Source organism: Macrosteles quadrilineatus, unplaced genomic scaffold, assembly GCF_028750875.1.
Source record: "Macrosteles quadrilineatus isolate MER2022 unplaced genomic scaffold, UCM_ALF_1.0 Scaffold_3__2_contigs__length_128488019, whole genome shotgun sequence".
Lineage (NCBI taxonomy): Eukaryota > Metazoa > Arthropoda > Insecta > Hemiptera > Cicadellidae > Macrosteles > Macrosteles quadrilineatus.
The window spans coordinates 38,322,120-38,335,582 of NW_026542596.1; the positions used below are offsets into that span (position 1 = coordinate 38,322,120).

At 34.7% G+C, this 13,463-nt stretch overlaps 1 protein-coding gene across 1 annotated transcript in view; it reads left to right on the forward strand.

The window, feature by feature from the left end:
• LOC128989122 (lactoperoxidase-like) overlaps positions 1–13,463 on the forward strand; it is a 166,886-nt gene that overhangs the window by 49,060 nt on the left and 104,363 nt on the right. The window contains exons 7-8 of the mRNA XM_054410987.1: positions 5,709–5,882; positions 11,945–12,109. Coding sequence (XP_054266962.1) covers positions 5,709–5,882; positions 11,945–12,109 — 339 coding nt within the window. The remainder of the gene's footprint in view (positions 1–5,708; positions 5,883–11,944; positions 12,110–13,463) is intronic.

The following is a 13,463-nucleotide window of genomic DNA, read 5'->3' on the forward strand; positions in this document are numbered from 1 at the left end:
TATTCAACTAACTCTCTTTTACCCTAAAGTCATAGTCATACATAGGAAATAAAAAAAAACTGCTAAAATATTTGATCAGTCATTTAAACTGTCAAGATATCCATACATTTTAAAATAAAATTTAGAAAAAAATAAACTAGGATTCAAAGTACAATACAACACATACATAGTTAATGAAAACATTGTTGCAAATTCACAATGCTTAAAACCCGGATACGAACAAATCTCCTCAGACTCAGTGACTCCCCTGTAAGGATTTGCAAAGCCAGTACATTTTTGACACAAGGTCTACCCTTCCTTCTGTTGACCGATGGGGTAGAATCACGGAACATTTTTAAACTTGCTGAAGGCATTAATCAAGCGTAATTCATTAAGAGAGAAAAATCAGGGGAACATTTTGTTCCTGCAGTAATGAATAAAAGGGAATTTTTTCATTAGCACATTTGTTTGAAGATAAACGTTTGCAGAATGAATGCGGACGAGAAATCTGGAGTCAAATATCCTTGGGTATTAATCTTTATAGGTAGTTAAAGTGATGGATTTGCTTTGGTAGTTTGTTAATATTGTGGGATAGGTAGTTGAAAATCAAAATGAAGGTTTAAATAAAATATGTGTACATAGCCTAATGACCTCTCTCGTTACTAGTGTAAAACATATTTTTGTGTAAACATTTGGCAAAAAAAAAAACATTTATTCGTGTAACTAGTGTACGAAGTGACACTTTGCTGCACATGAGAGAAATGTTTACGTACGAGTAAAAGGTGAGTGTGGAAAGTTTCTCGAGTGCAGCAAAGGTAATTTGCACTCGTGTATATTTTTCATATTATATTTTTCCTACAGTTATTATAAAGCATAGAAATAATTAGTCTTTCAAACGCTAAACAACACGTTTTAGGTTAGGTTAAATCCAAGCGCTTAACGAAATGGGAAACACTGCGCCAGCCGATCATAGTCTCAGTATCTTTATAGGCTAGGCATATTAGGAATATAAGTAGCAGTTAGCGGAAAGTTTAGGTACAGTCCTAATCATAACTTTACTTTATGTTTTTTGGGTCGCTGAATATGAATATGAGGTTTGCTGACAGATATTTTGCCCGGAATATTGTTTATTTTGTGAAAAGCCTTAAAATTTGGGCACTTTTTTTGCTTTTTCGGACAAATCTCGGTAAGTATGAGTTTTTGAGTAACCCTGTTTTGTAAAATTAAAGATGACAAAATTTACTACAAGTTTCCTACATAATGTTTGTTTCTACGACGAACCGTTTCGCCACTAGAGCACCCTAAAAAAGGCCAGAAGTACAAAAAATTAAAAACATTGCTAAATGCTGCCGTTTTACACTAGGTTTCCATGGAAACAACCCATACGATAATCTATATATATAATACGCTAAGCCGATTTTTGTAAACAGAACTCCTCCCTCATTTTTGGACCGATTTTGATGATTAAAGTGTCAAATGAATTGCCCTGATCTGTAGTTTTGCAAAGTCTTTTTCGTTTTTTTGAAATATTTATTAGTTTGGACAGGATATTCCATCAAAGTTGGATTTTCTCCCATAAGATTAACATGGGGGAATCTAAATATTTAATTGGAAACTTTGTCTCCATTAATTTGAGAGAACGACTGGGCGTAGAAACTTGGTAGAGGTGTCCAAAGAAAGGTCTTGGTCTCTAGATGAGTTACCAAAAGAAAAACTAAGTGAATCCTGTTAGGGCTCTGCCCCAGAAGCCCTTAAAGATCCCTCCACAAATTTGTTTTCATTTTGTCCATGTGGATAATACTTTTTAATGAAACAGCTGTTAATTTTTGAATTGTATTTTAAACAACACACATTTATTGGGAGTTGCTGAATTCCACCAAATAAGTATTTGCGATTTTATTTTCTGATTTTAAAATAGATTTTCTTCTTTATCATGTCATGTTTTGCAATATACCGTTCCATTACGAAATCAGTGGAAAATCCTTTTATCACAGCAATTCTTAAATTATTTCTTATTGAACTATTTTATATCTATTGTACGGGTTGGTGTCTGCCTTTTTCACCACTTTTGGCTATATTTTATCATATTATTCTAGACAGATCATCATAGGTTCGTGAGATTATTGTCATACATGTTTTCAATCATTGAAAAATCTTCGATTTTGTAATACAATACAAAATAATACAAGTGCAGAAGTGTCTTTTAGCTTTAACATTAACCCCACAACCGATTTCTCAAAACTATACTAGAGGGTAATTCATTGGCACAGAAGTACGATATGAACTGATGTGACGTGTCGAAGGAAAAATCAAACTTACACTGTGAGGACCTCCCTTTCAAGTTAGAACGTGTCTCCTCAACAAGCAGACATTTTCTCTCAAATAAAATCATAGATTAATCCTTATTACACTGATGAAATCGGGGAAGTTTTTAACTAAAAAAGATCCACCAATACGATTTTAGTACTGTTTAAAGGTTCTTCCAAAGTATGGGAAATATTTTATTCGTTGAATGATCAACCATATTTGGTAACTAACGCAATTAATATCATTATTGTTTTTACACTTATTTACTCTTTAAACAATGTTAAATGCTCAAAATATGTATAATTTTACTCAATTTATCGCAGTTAGATGAATTAGCGTACGCCTTGAAAGTAACCGTCGATTTCAACGGGTTTCACCTAGTTTTAACTATTTATTCATGACAATAAACTGAAACACACCTAAAAATAAACAAACTAGTGTGTCCTCTGACCATAAGCCTCCACCTGAAAGAAATACCCGTCTTTTAAGATTAAATTGGGGGAAATGGTGAAAGAAAATTTTTTTTTTATAATGTTAATAACCTCATGAATAGGTTGGTTGGTAGGATCATGTAATTCACTCTCTTCAGGTTGAAGGTTGGCATTCCATCCATCCTTTTTTTGATGGGCCCAAGAGGAGAGAAAAAGCATCTTCTTCCACATCCTCGTTTGCTTCTAAGGCTTCCTCAAGGGTAAGAAACTGAGGACCAAGTTTATCTTATATTCTCAGCTGCCTACAGTTTTCTCCTTTATAGCAAGGCAAGGAGTGGTGAGTATGTTGTCGATTGACTTTTTCTTGGTCGATTCTTGGTTTTTGATGGTTGAAAGGTTGATGATATGGCCATAACTTTTGTGTAGTAGGAACCCACCATCAATAACATACTGCACTTGACCATGGAAGTGCTTGTTTTCAATGGGGACAGGGGCTTTAGGCCTATAAAGATTTGATTTGGTTCCTTGTGCAAACCGTTATTATCAAACAACGAGAAAGAGTATGGACCCTGTTCGTAAGACAAGAAGTGTTTTAGTTCTTCATCAGAATTCTTAGCGATGCTGATACGTTGAAACAATTTGTTAGGGTTTACGGGTAATAATTCTCTACTTTCATCGCGTTATTTATTATGGCACGTGGCTGGATACCAGGTACGTGGTCTGCTCGTCTGAATTTGATGTTGCCAAAGTTAAATTTATCTAACTCTTTTAATGTCTTTCATCCTTTTTTCTCAATCACTATAGCAGTCAACCCTGTGGCCTAGTGGCCAGCAACATCCCTGTGCTGAGAAAATAAATGGGGATTTTGTGGCAATGGGAAATGTTCCAGCAGTCAGTCATACATCTTGGCATAGATATATCAAGTGTGTTTCAGTTCATTATCATGAATAAATAGTTCAAATTATCGTAAAATGGGTTGTTTCCATGGAAACCTAATGTAAAACCTTTGTAAAATGGTTAGAGTTTATTTTCATTTTTGGTACTTCTGACCATTTTTAGTGTGCTCTAGTGGCGTAACGGTTCGTCGTAGAAACAAATATTATATAGGAAACTTGTAGTAGATTTTGTTTTCTTTAACTTTACAAAGCAGGGTCTTCTCAAAAATCCATAATAACCGAGATTTGCCCGAAAACCTAAAAAATGTGCCAAAATTTTAAGGTTTTTCACCAAATAAACAATGTTCCGGGCAAAATATCTGTCAGCAAACCTCATATTCGTGTTCAGCGACCCAAAAAACATAAAGAAAAGTGATTATTAGAACTGTACCTAAACTTTCCGCTAACTTTCCTAATATGCCTAGACTATTAGTGTTATCATAGACAAACTTTTTGTCTATGGTGTTATCAACTTATTTTCAAGCGTCCACGTATTACGCGCCTAATAAAAGCATACTGTTTTTGTCGTTTGGTTGGAATACTGAGTGCAGCAAAAATGAGTGAGGCAAAATCAAGTAAATGCAGCAATTATATTTTTTATAGCTACTTTGCGTGCTATAATCAGTACAAGAAAGCCCACTTTGTCAGAGGTAACTAGGAAAATTATATTTTCTATGTTGTTTTATATCATTTTTTACTACTCCAAGCATTAAATGTTGGGATCATGTCATTTAAGTGTACTTCACATACAAATTATAGAAAATAAGATATTTGGAAACCACGTATAACTAAAAGAAGTTTTTAAAGTTTGGAAATATACATTTCATACCAACTATGCATGATCGATTGCGATTATAATGCTGACTTAATTATTAGTAGATATATTCTGATAGTAACATTTTAATAATAACATATTGTAAAACTCTTATCCAACACGCTAGTGAACTATTCACAAAACAAGATTAAACTATTCAATAAATCCAGATAAATTCAGTATATTTGACAACAGAAAAATAATACTAATTTTACTACTTAAGAAAACATTTCAAATATCTTAAAAAACCAACACAACTGTATAAATGATAATCACAAACAATCGTTTGCTAATTATTATCAACATCAAAATAATTTTTAAACCACTTATTAAATGAAATAGCACCTACGATATTTCGTGAAAATTGTCTCATTCATAAAAACCTAGGAAAGCGTTAAACGGCCATTACCGGTGCCAATTTAAAAGCAATCATATTATGCAGAGTGGGGTTGTTATAACATGACATACAGCCCCAAAGGGCCCATTTAAGACGTGAAATAAAGACCCCAAAACACCTTTGGCGTCTGATGATGCCTTTCGTTCACAAGTTATTCTTTGAGTTTCGAAGTATTTATTAGCTATGAGGTATGTAGGCTTTGGTAAGACAAAATTTGAAACAGCGGGCTTTGATGAAGATTACCCAAATCAGGAATATGTTTACTTTGTAATAAAATGTATTTAATAATAATACTTGGAAAATCCAGATTCCGTTTTTGATACAAGTTGTTATTTGGGTGGAATTTGTAAGGGATATAAGGAATAGTGTACTAAGGTGAATTTACTGATGGTTTTCATTGGAGTTAGCATAGTAGCATTTTTTGGTAAAACCACGAATATTTGAATATAGAAAATAATTGGCTACTCGCACAGTGTGTTACAACTAAAACTTTTAGTCTTCCTTAGTTTTTGTCACTGTGATAGCTGGTTAAGAAATGACCCGCTACCATTTATTAACAACTGCGTTGTGCACACGACGAAATATGCTATAGATTACAATAAGCCGTCCCATCAGTTTACCTCGGAAAAAAAGTCCACACATTCGACAGAAATCATTCGTTTCAGCGCGGCATGTCAGTGGTGTAATTTAACGTCGTGCATTTTGATAACATGTATGTATGTATTCCCACTTCGAATTCCCTATCTTCGAACCTATCAATTTTCAATATTCAAAGGTTACATCCAATTAATTTTAATAGATTTTCTTATACTCCAGAGTTATGCCCTACCTCTGTCTGCCCCCAGGCATCAGTTCTCCAAGGGTCGGCTCCGACGACTTCCCACTGCCGCCTCCTCGCCATGTGTCCGCCAGAGTACACAAGGATGTCTCCCAACGTCACGAGCACGGAGTGTCCTTCATGTTCGTCGCCTGGGGTCAGCTGGTGGACCATGATCTCACACTTACCGCGGAGACTAAAGGTGAAGTATTTGGCTGAGCAATGTTAGACGAATTAACAATGCAAAAAGATTCAAAAACTTAAAGATAAAAATGTATAATTACTTTACTAAGACAGTTGTATACAATGTGTACTTCAAGCTGAATTTGAATACAGGGTAAGTGCGAAATGGAGTCAGTGATATGTGTAGGTTTGTTAGGACTAAGATCATATGTTCATTTACGCATTTCATATAAGCTTCGGTTGACGCCCCCTCATATAAGACCATTATGTTTCCTTTAACTAACTATAACTAGGTTCATTTATTCTTAATAACCAAAAAGATCCAGATAAAGCTTTGGACAATCAAATAGTTACCGACTTGTGGGGTATAACGTATAAAATCACCAACCGGCTGTATACATTTTTCATTTAAAAAAGACATAATTGAATAGGCCTTCTACACTGTTCTACGTCTACAACTCTATTTATTCATTATTTTGTAACTGTGACAAATTTGTAATAAAATAAAAATAAAATAATAACGCGATATCAAATTTTTTGTGAACTTTTGGAAAAACTACGATTTGGACAGATAATTTTTGAAAATTGTACATGAAACATTAGAGGTTCATTTACTATAATGAGATAGCATTTATATGGCAAACATTGAAATTAATTAGTCTTATAGCTCTTATAATAATTCCATATTTTAAGTGTATGTTTTTCTGTGTCATTGGCAACCTTATTTTTTTAAGGCAACCGTTTTTATTTGTATTAATAAATTATTTTCTCTCTCATGTAACGAAAAAGATGCTATAGTGCAGTAAGTTTTCCTTTTAGTTTTGATTGATTAAACTCTTCGCATTTGACATGAATCAGTAATAACACAATGGCTCAATTCAACCTATGTTGCTTTCTTATAAAAATGACAACAATTTTACTATGATAATATAATGTCTACTCGTACCAACAGACATACGAACAATATTGTGAAGATGTGGTTTAGATTCATTATTGTAGACTTTTTTCTCACTAGGCCTCCTTGTAAGTTTACTCATATGTTCTATTTTCATTAATCTTGTTCCTCCTTCTCATTCTAAACAGCTGATTGCACGACAGAAAACAAATTCTAGACTAAAATTGTTTATTATTTCGGGAATTATAAAAATTCCGTCACGCCAAACAAAACTTTTAGGATTTAAGTGTAGGATCAAACAGTTCCTGAAGTTGCAGAAAAGCTGTAAAAATCAGTCTCCTTATCACCTTAACGATCGCGGATTTACATGATCAGGATTCAAATGTAAATAAGAGACGCGCTGAATTGAAACGACTGTTTTGGGGATTCAAGTCTACCTTGTGCTGCAAACTTTAAAATTTATGTCACCTTGGCATTCGGTTAGACATTTTCGTCCGGAGCCCCGAGTCAAGAGGGGAACAACTTTAACTTTCTGATTTATGCATCTTAATGTGAGTTTATCGAATGAACACGTTTTAAATATTTACGCTCGAAGCGTGATCGAACAGTTCTCGCTAGAGTAGGGATTTGGTTGGCTTTTGATTGTTGATTAATAGTAGTAGCGAAATAAATGGTGTCAACAATCTGACCTGTACTTTCTCCCATTTGCGTGTTGAGAGGATTTTATACATTCATCATTGGTGAGCGGCGGGAGTTACTATTACATTTATGGGAAAATCACAAAAGTTGCAAAAGATTTTGAACCATAATTTTTACACAAATGGGGGCAGTTTCCTTTTGTTTATAATCATACGGACCATAACATATTAAATTTAAATCAAAATCGGTCTGGCAGTTTATCTTAAAACCAGACTTTTCAGTTATTTTATGGGGTTTTATGGCAAAAACACATAATTTACTATGCCAGTTAAACCTTGAATACACAGTAATGGAGATTTTACCATTTTGTTAGGATTTCAAATTAAAAAATAATAAATTTTAATGCAATTCGTTTCGGACATTTTTGTGAAAATTTAACATTTTTCATTTGTTATGGGGGTTTTTAAACTGTCGTTAAAAAAATACGCCTGGAGGTACAATAAGTACATACAAAATTAATAAAAAATCTACCATAGTTGTGGTCTGTATTTTGAACACACCCACACGCAGATATCACTTTGAAAACCAGTTTTTGGGGTGCTGAGGAAACACGGATATTTAAAACTGAATATATCCACGCAAAACTCAAACTCAAAAATGTCAAGGAAAACAATACCTTCTCCATATAACCTTTACTCCACATCTTTAATCGTAGTGCACCTTCACACTAAGTGTAGCACTAGGCTTGTTTACAATTTCCCCAAAAATAGCATTCAGATCCCTCGCGAACCTGGTGACAAAACGTGTCGTAAAACAAATTAGACATTCCAATAAGAAAGGCTATTCTGGATATGAAACCAAATCCGGAAATCCATTGGATCAGCTTGGTTCGCATCCATTTCGCTTAATCGAATCCTGTCACCTTCTATCTGCCAGGTTGGCACTATCGATTCAACATGGCTTTGTTCAATATTAGGGTGGCATCCCTGCAAATAAATCAGCTGGTCGAGAAGACGTTTCAAATTATTACCTTCGGCCCGTCTGTAGGGCGGGCTAAGCCGCCGGTCGCGCACATTTATTGTCTCTTAAACCAGCCAAATGACGTCATCTTTCATGTTCTCACCCCACGTATCAGTTTTTTTACCTTTCCGTAAAAAGTCAGAGCTGATATTGATAAGCTGCTTTACAGGTGAAGGGGGTTCATACATGAGTAAAGTAAATCTTATGTAAATTAAATAACGGTAATATTGATTGTTATTTAAAGAAATTTGAATATAATTACTGTGTTATACGAGCTTGATACTAGGTTTTGATAGCTAGGCCTTAGGTTTTGACAAGTTTGATCCCATGTATCTAAAACATAACTTTTAAATATGCAAATTCCTGAAAAAATATGCAATTTGAGAAGTTATTGTTAAAATCAATGAAAAAATAATTCACCCAAAATACCAACAGTAAATATTTTTACCCGAAACGAGTATAGATCTAATAGCATTTTTTGCTCTGATTGTTAAAATTTTCTTAAAAAAATTTCCAAAATCTAATTAAATATTTTGGTCGTCAAAACTGATTTTTAGAAAGTGTATCCTATTTGAAAAACCCTTAAAAGTTCACAATAAAAATATAAAAGATAAAAATACATCCATGTATCATTTAAAAGTAGTTAGTAAATTGGTTGAGTAATATGGGTAACGGATTTGGTAAAAGAAACAAGAATATACCATGAAACAACAAAATAACATGTTTAAATGGTTGAAATGATTATAATCTTTTTGCGTTTATTGCTAAATCCTACCAACATTTATCGATATATTTACACACAATACTGTAAACATTTATAAAACGATAATCTACTACAGTGGAAATTCAATCAGTCACTCTGTCCATACCCAATCGGACTTAGTAGCGCCAAACACGTGAAGTGCTACTAAAGGAGTAATATACTAAATCATAATTCAATTTTTATTTTTTAAGATAAACTTTTTTAACTTACTTTTGCACTGACCATATGAAGTTTCACCATATATGTATGTAAAAGAATCACACGCAAATCTCCCGCCAAATGTCAGCGAAGACAGCTGACGACGTCCACATTCACAGTTAATGGCGACGTTCGAGGGAGTAAAAGAACTCAATTAAGCCAAGTGGTGATCCGCTGACTGGGCAGTGGTCGCCCCTGCACCCTTCCCGCCAAAACCTACCCTCCAAAAACCCAACCTTCAGCCAATCTGCCGCCCTAACCTTATCTTGATACACACTTACAAATCGACCACCATATATTCTTGCCTGCGAAAGACAAGGCTTAGCGACTGGATCTGGGGTTTCTTGCTAAAGGTTTAAACGGTTTTATCAACACGTGAGGATAATTATGGACGCTTTTATTTGTCGATTGTGGTAAAAACTAAATGTTTATTTGAAGTATATTATAGTTGTGTTTAAAATTTAGAACTGATAAAGATATTTTGTTATAGCCTATAATGGATTTATCTGTTTATTTTACATTATGGGTAAAAATAATTACAGTTCTCTGTAAACTTGGACTTAGGTATGGGTGAACATTTTAATTTTATATATGAATACAAATTATAATTCATGCTAAAAGTTGTGTGATTTTTCGGTTGACGATCTAATATGAACTATACGTTTTGATGTCATATGGTAGAAATACACTGGTGAATCACTATCAGGGTATTTTCATTTGCTTTTGGTGTATGAAGCATCAGAATCAAAATCGTAAGGTTTTCTTTGAAAGTTCAATCCAGACCGAAGGGTACTAATTATTACAAATAATCAGTAAGTAATTAGTAAGAAGATATGTGTTTAAATCCAAAATATACTTTTGATAGGTTAACAAACTATGCGAATCAAATAGGATTACTAGTAAAGTTGCTAGATTGCAGCTTCGACTTTTTCCCTTTAGGTTCTACCTCGAAATAGTGTAGCACATTAATTCAGACTAGGTGATCAGACACATTGGTGATTAGAGGGATTTGAACCCAGGACCCACAGCTCGGACTTAACCGAAGGCTAACAATCACCTCACATCCAGATCCAGGACATAAGCAGAAGGCGAAGACAAATTTATTCAATTAAACATTCGCTGTATCAAACGTGAAGGGAGGATACGGTCCATTAAACCTGAGAAATGTGGAGCTTATCCCACAATATATGTGTGGTTAGAGAAACCGTCCCGGTCGCAGCAATATCTCAACAAATGGCTGGATAATCATTTGATACGTCTTGCCGAATCAGCTGATTTAGAACAGGTGATCTTTTTGTCACATTGTTGTGGTGATAGCTCTTATTTAGTTCTTTAGTTTTAGTGGCATAATCCTGTAAAATTACTGTGTAGTTTAAATTGTTGTGGATATGTATGACTGTTTCCTCGATTACACTTTCTGGACTCAGTTATAGGAGAAAGTGCTCTAAAGTGATTTATTCATAGGAATTCATGTGGGTCTTTCAAAAGCTAGATTTAAAAAATCTTGAATGTAAATCCAATGAATTTTATCTTTCACACGTTGTATTTCTCATATATACATAGAGTAATACACGACTAAAATACTCTTTACAGGAATTCTTTGTTACTGGAACGAGTATTTTGAACCTAATGTTACGAAGTAAGTTGGAAATCCAATGCAACGGTATCATTTTCAAATAAAAAAAAAATACTTATGCGTATGTCCAAAAGGAAAAATTTGGAAAGATTAAAAAATTATTTTCGTTTTAGGCAAAACTATCTAAAATCCTTGGATATATGGATAAAATGAATGGTCATACCTTTAGTAACAGATGTGCTAGTCTGTAACAAAGCTACACAAGACATCTCACTTTAAATTGCACTACCTTAAAGCTAATAATGCATATGTGGGTTGAAACATCAATTATTTTTTTACTAGTAACAATAATTAACTGAATGTCATAATGTTGTTGAAGGACATGTTGTTGTAGCTTTTTGCGTTAATAGAATACACTCTTTGTTACTTTAAAACTGTACTACATAGAACTAGTAGATTCACTGAGCAAGAAAATGCAACTGAAGGTAGTACTGGCTTGATAATTTTGTTAGCAAATCGAGACGCTGTAAAATTTTGTTATCTTGGTACCAAATAAAGGAATCAACCAGCTCATCGGCTCATGGTGTTCTCACAATCATACAATCCCTAATTCCCTTGGTTCCGGGGAGCAAGCTGGTCTAGTGGTAGTGCGCGGGACTTCGGTTCCTGAGGTCCCAGGTTCAAATCCCGCCAAATTACCAATAATCTTTATCTAAGTGATAATGCCGCAACCCTAGGTCTAGTCTGAAGTAATGGGAAACTCTATTTCTACCTAGAGCCTAGTGTCAAAGGACAAAGAATTCCCTAGTTCTAATGCACTAAGAATTACAGTGTAACTTGGTATATTAGAATGGTAGCCAATGTCTCGCAATTCTCTCATTCAGTGCTGCCTCCAGTTGTATCTCTAGCTCAGTGAGTATATTAACACACTATTGCCAACGTAACTGTATATTTCTTCACCACCCTCTATCTGACCCTCTCATTCTCCAGACCCGGTGACCCGGCGGGACCCTGACTGCTGCCACGGGGGCGGCGTCGACCCCAACTGTATGCCTCTGGAGGTTCCTCCCCACGACCCCTTCTACAGCCATTACCACCAGAGGTGTCTCAACATGCTGAGGTCCGTGGCGGGGGTGCGGCCTGGCTGTCGTCTTGGTAAGTCAAATTGTGGTTTGTTACAAATTAAACCTTTTAATATTAGAGATTTTGTGGTTTGGAGCTAGCTGGTCTAGTGATAGAGCTCGGGGCTTCGGTGCCCGTGGTTCCGGGTTCATATCCCGCCAATCATCTGTGGATTTTATCCATCTGATAATGTTGTGATCCTCAATGGATAGTCTGAACACATTACGTTAAACAGTTCCGGAATAGATCTAGCGTCCTAGGATGTGAAGGTGGGGAATAAAAATGTTTTAGAGATTTTAGGATTGAGGTTGTCTAGAGGAGCGCGAAGATTTAATCCGGGAGGTCCCGGGTTCAAATCCTTCTAACCCCAGATGGATTTAGTTGTTTATTAGTAAATAGATACGCAATTTTTACAGGAAAAACATAGGTTGTCTGTGTGACAACTAACTAGTTGAGTACATTAGTAGTGAAAAAAACGATAGTAAGCAACAAGAGTAGCAAGAACAAGACATAAGAAAGTAGCTCAAAATAATTAATTTTTATAAATAACTAGCATAATAAATAACAATGCAATAAACTCTAAGCAACAAGAAAATAACAGGATAGATCTAGTATCCCTATGGTGTATGATGGTCATTGTACTCACATGTAACATCTGCTTGCTAATTGTGATTTTATGAACTGTAATGAATAATTCGAATGAAATCGTAACAATCAATATCAATGTACTAAATACTGTGGTATAATGGTCTACCACAGACATGTTTTTGAACACTTTTGAAAGCTACAAAGCCGTTGTTCGAAAACTAAATAGCTAAGGGGTTCTTTATTTCTAAAACAAACCAAGCCACAAAGAGTACAAATTAATTTCTCCCTCTGTTTCTCATCGCTTCATGTTTTCTTAGCGCGAACCACTCTCAATCGCCGCCCATTCTACTGAAATGAGAACGTTTAGTACTTGTGTTGTCATGTTAAACTGTTCACTTATAGTTTATGTAGATATTTAAATATATTTTCAATGTATGCCTTATGGTCAGTTGTTCAATAGATTTAAATTAGTACGCATAAGAATAGAAACACATTTTAGTGCAAATTTGACAGGAAAATTTAACATTATATCAGGACTAGCAGAGTACCCGTCCTTCGTACGGGGTTGAAATATAAGTATAAAATGCTTATTGCAGTTATATTCAAGCTTTGCGTTTGCAATAAGGGGGGACACAGTTTGATAAAATTTGCTTTTTTAAATTTACAGTATTCTATTGTATTACACATCTACCATAGCCATAATGTTATACCACTTCACCTAAACAATAGAGAAAATTAAATTATCAACAATTCGCAAAATATCACAAACTAGTGTCCCTGTTGCTCGAATTCGAGCAAT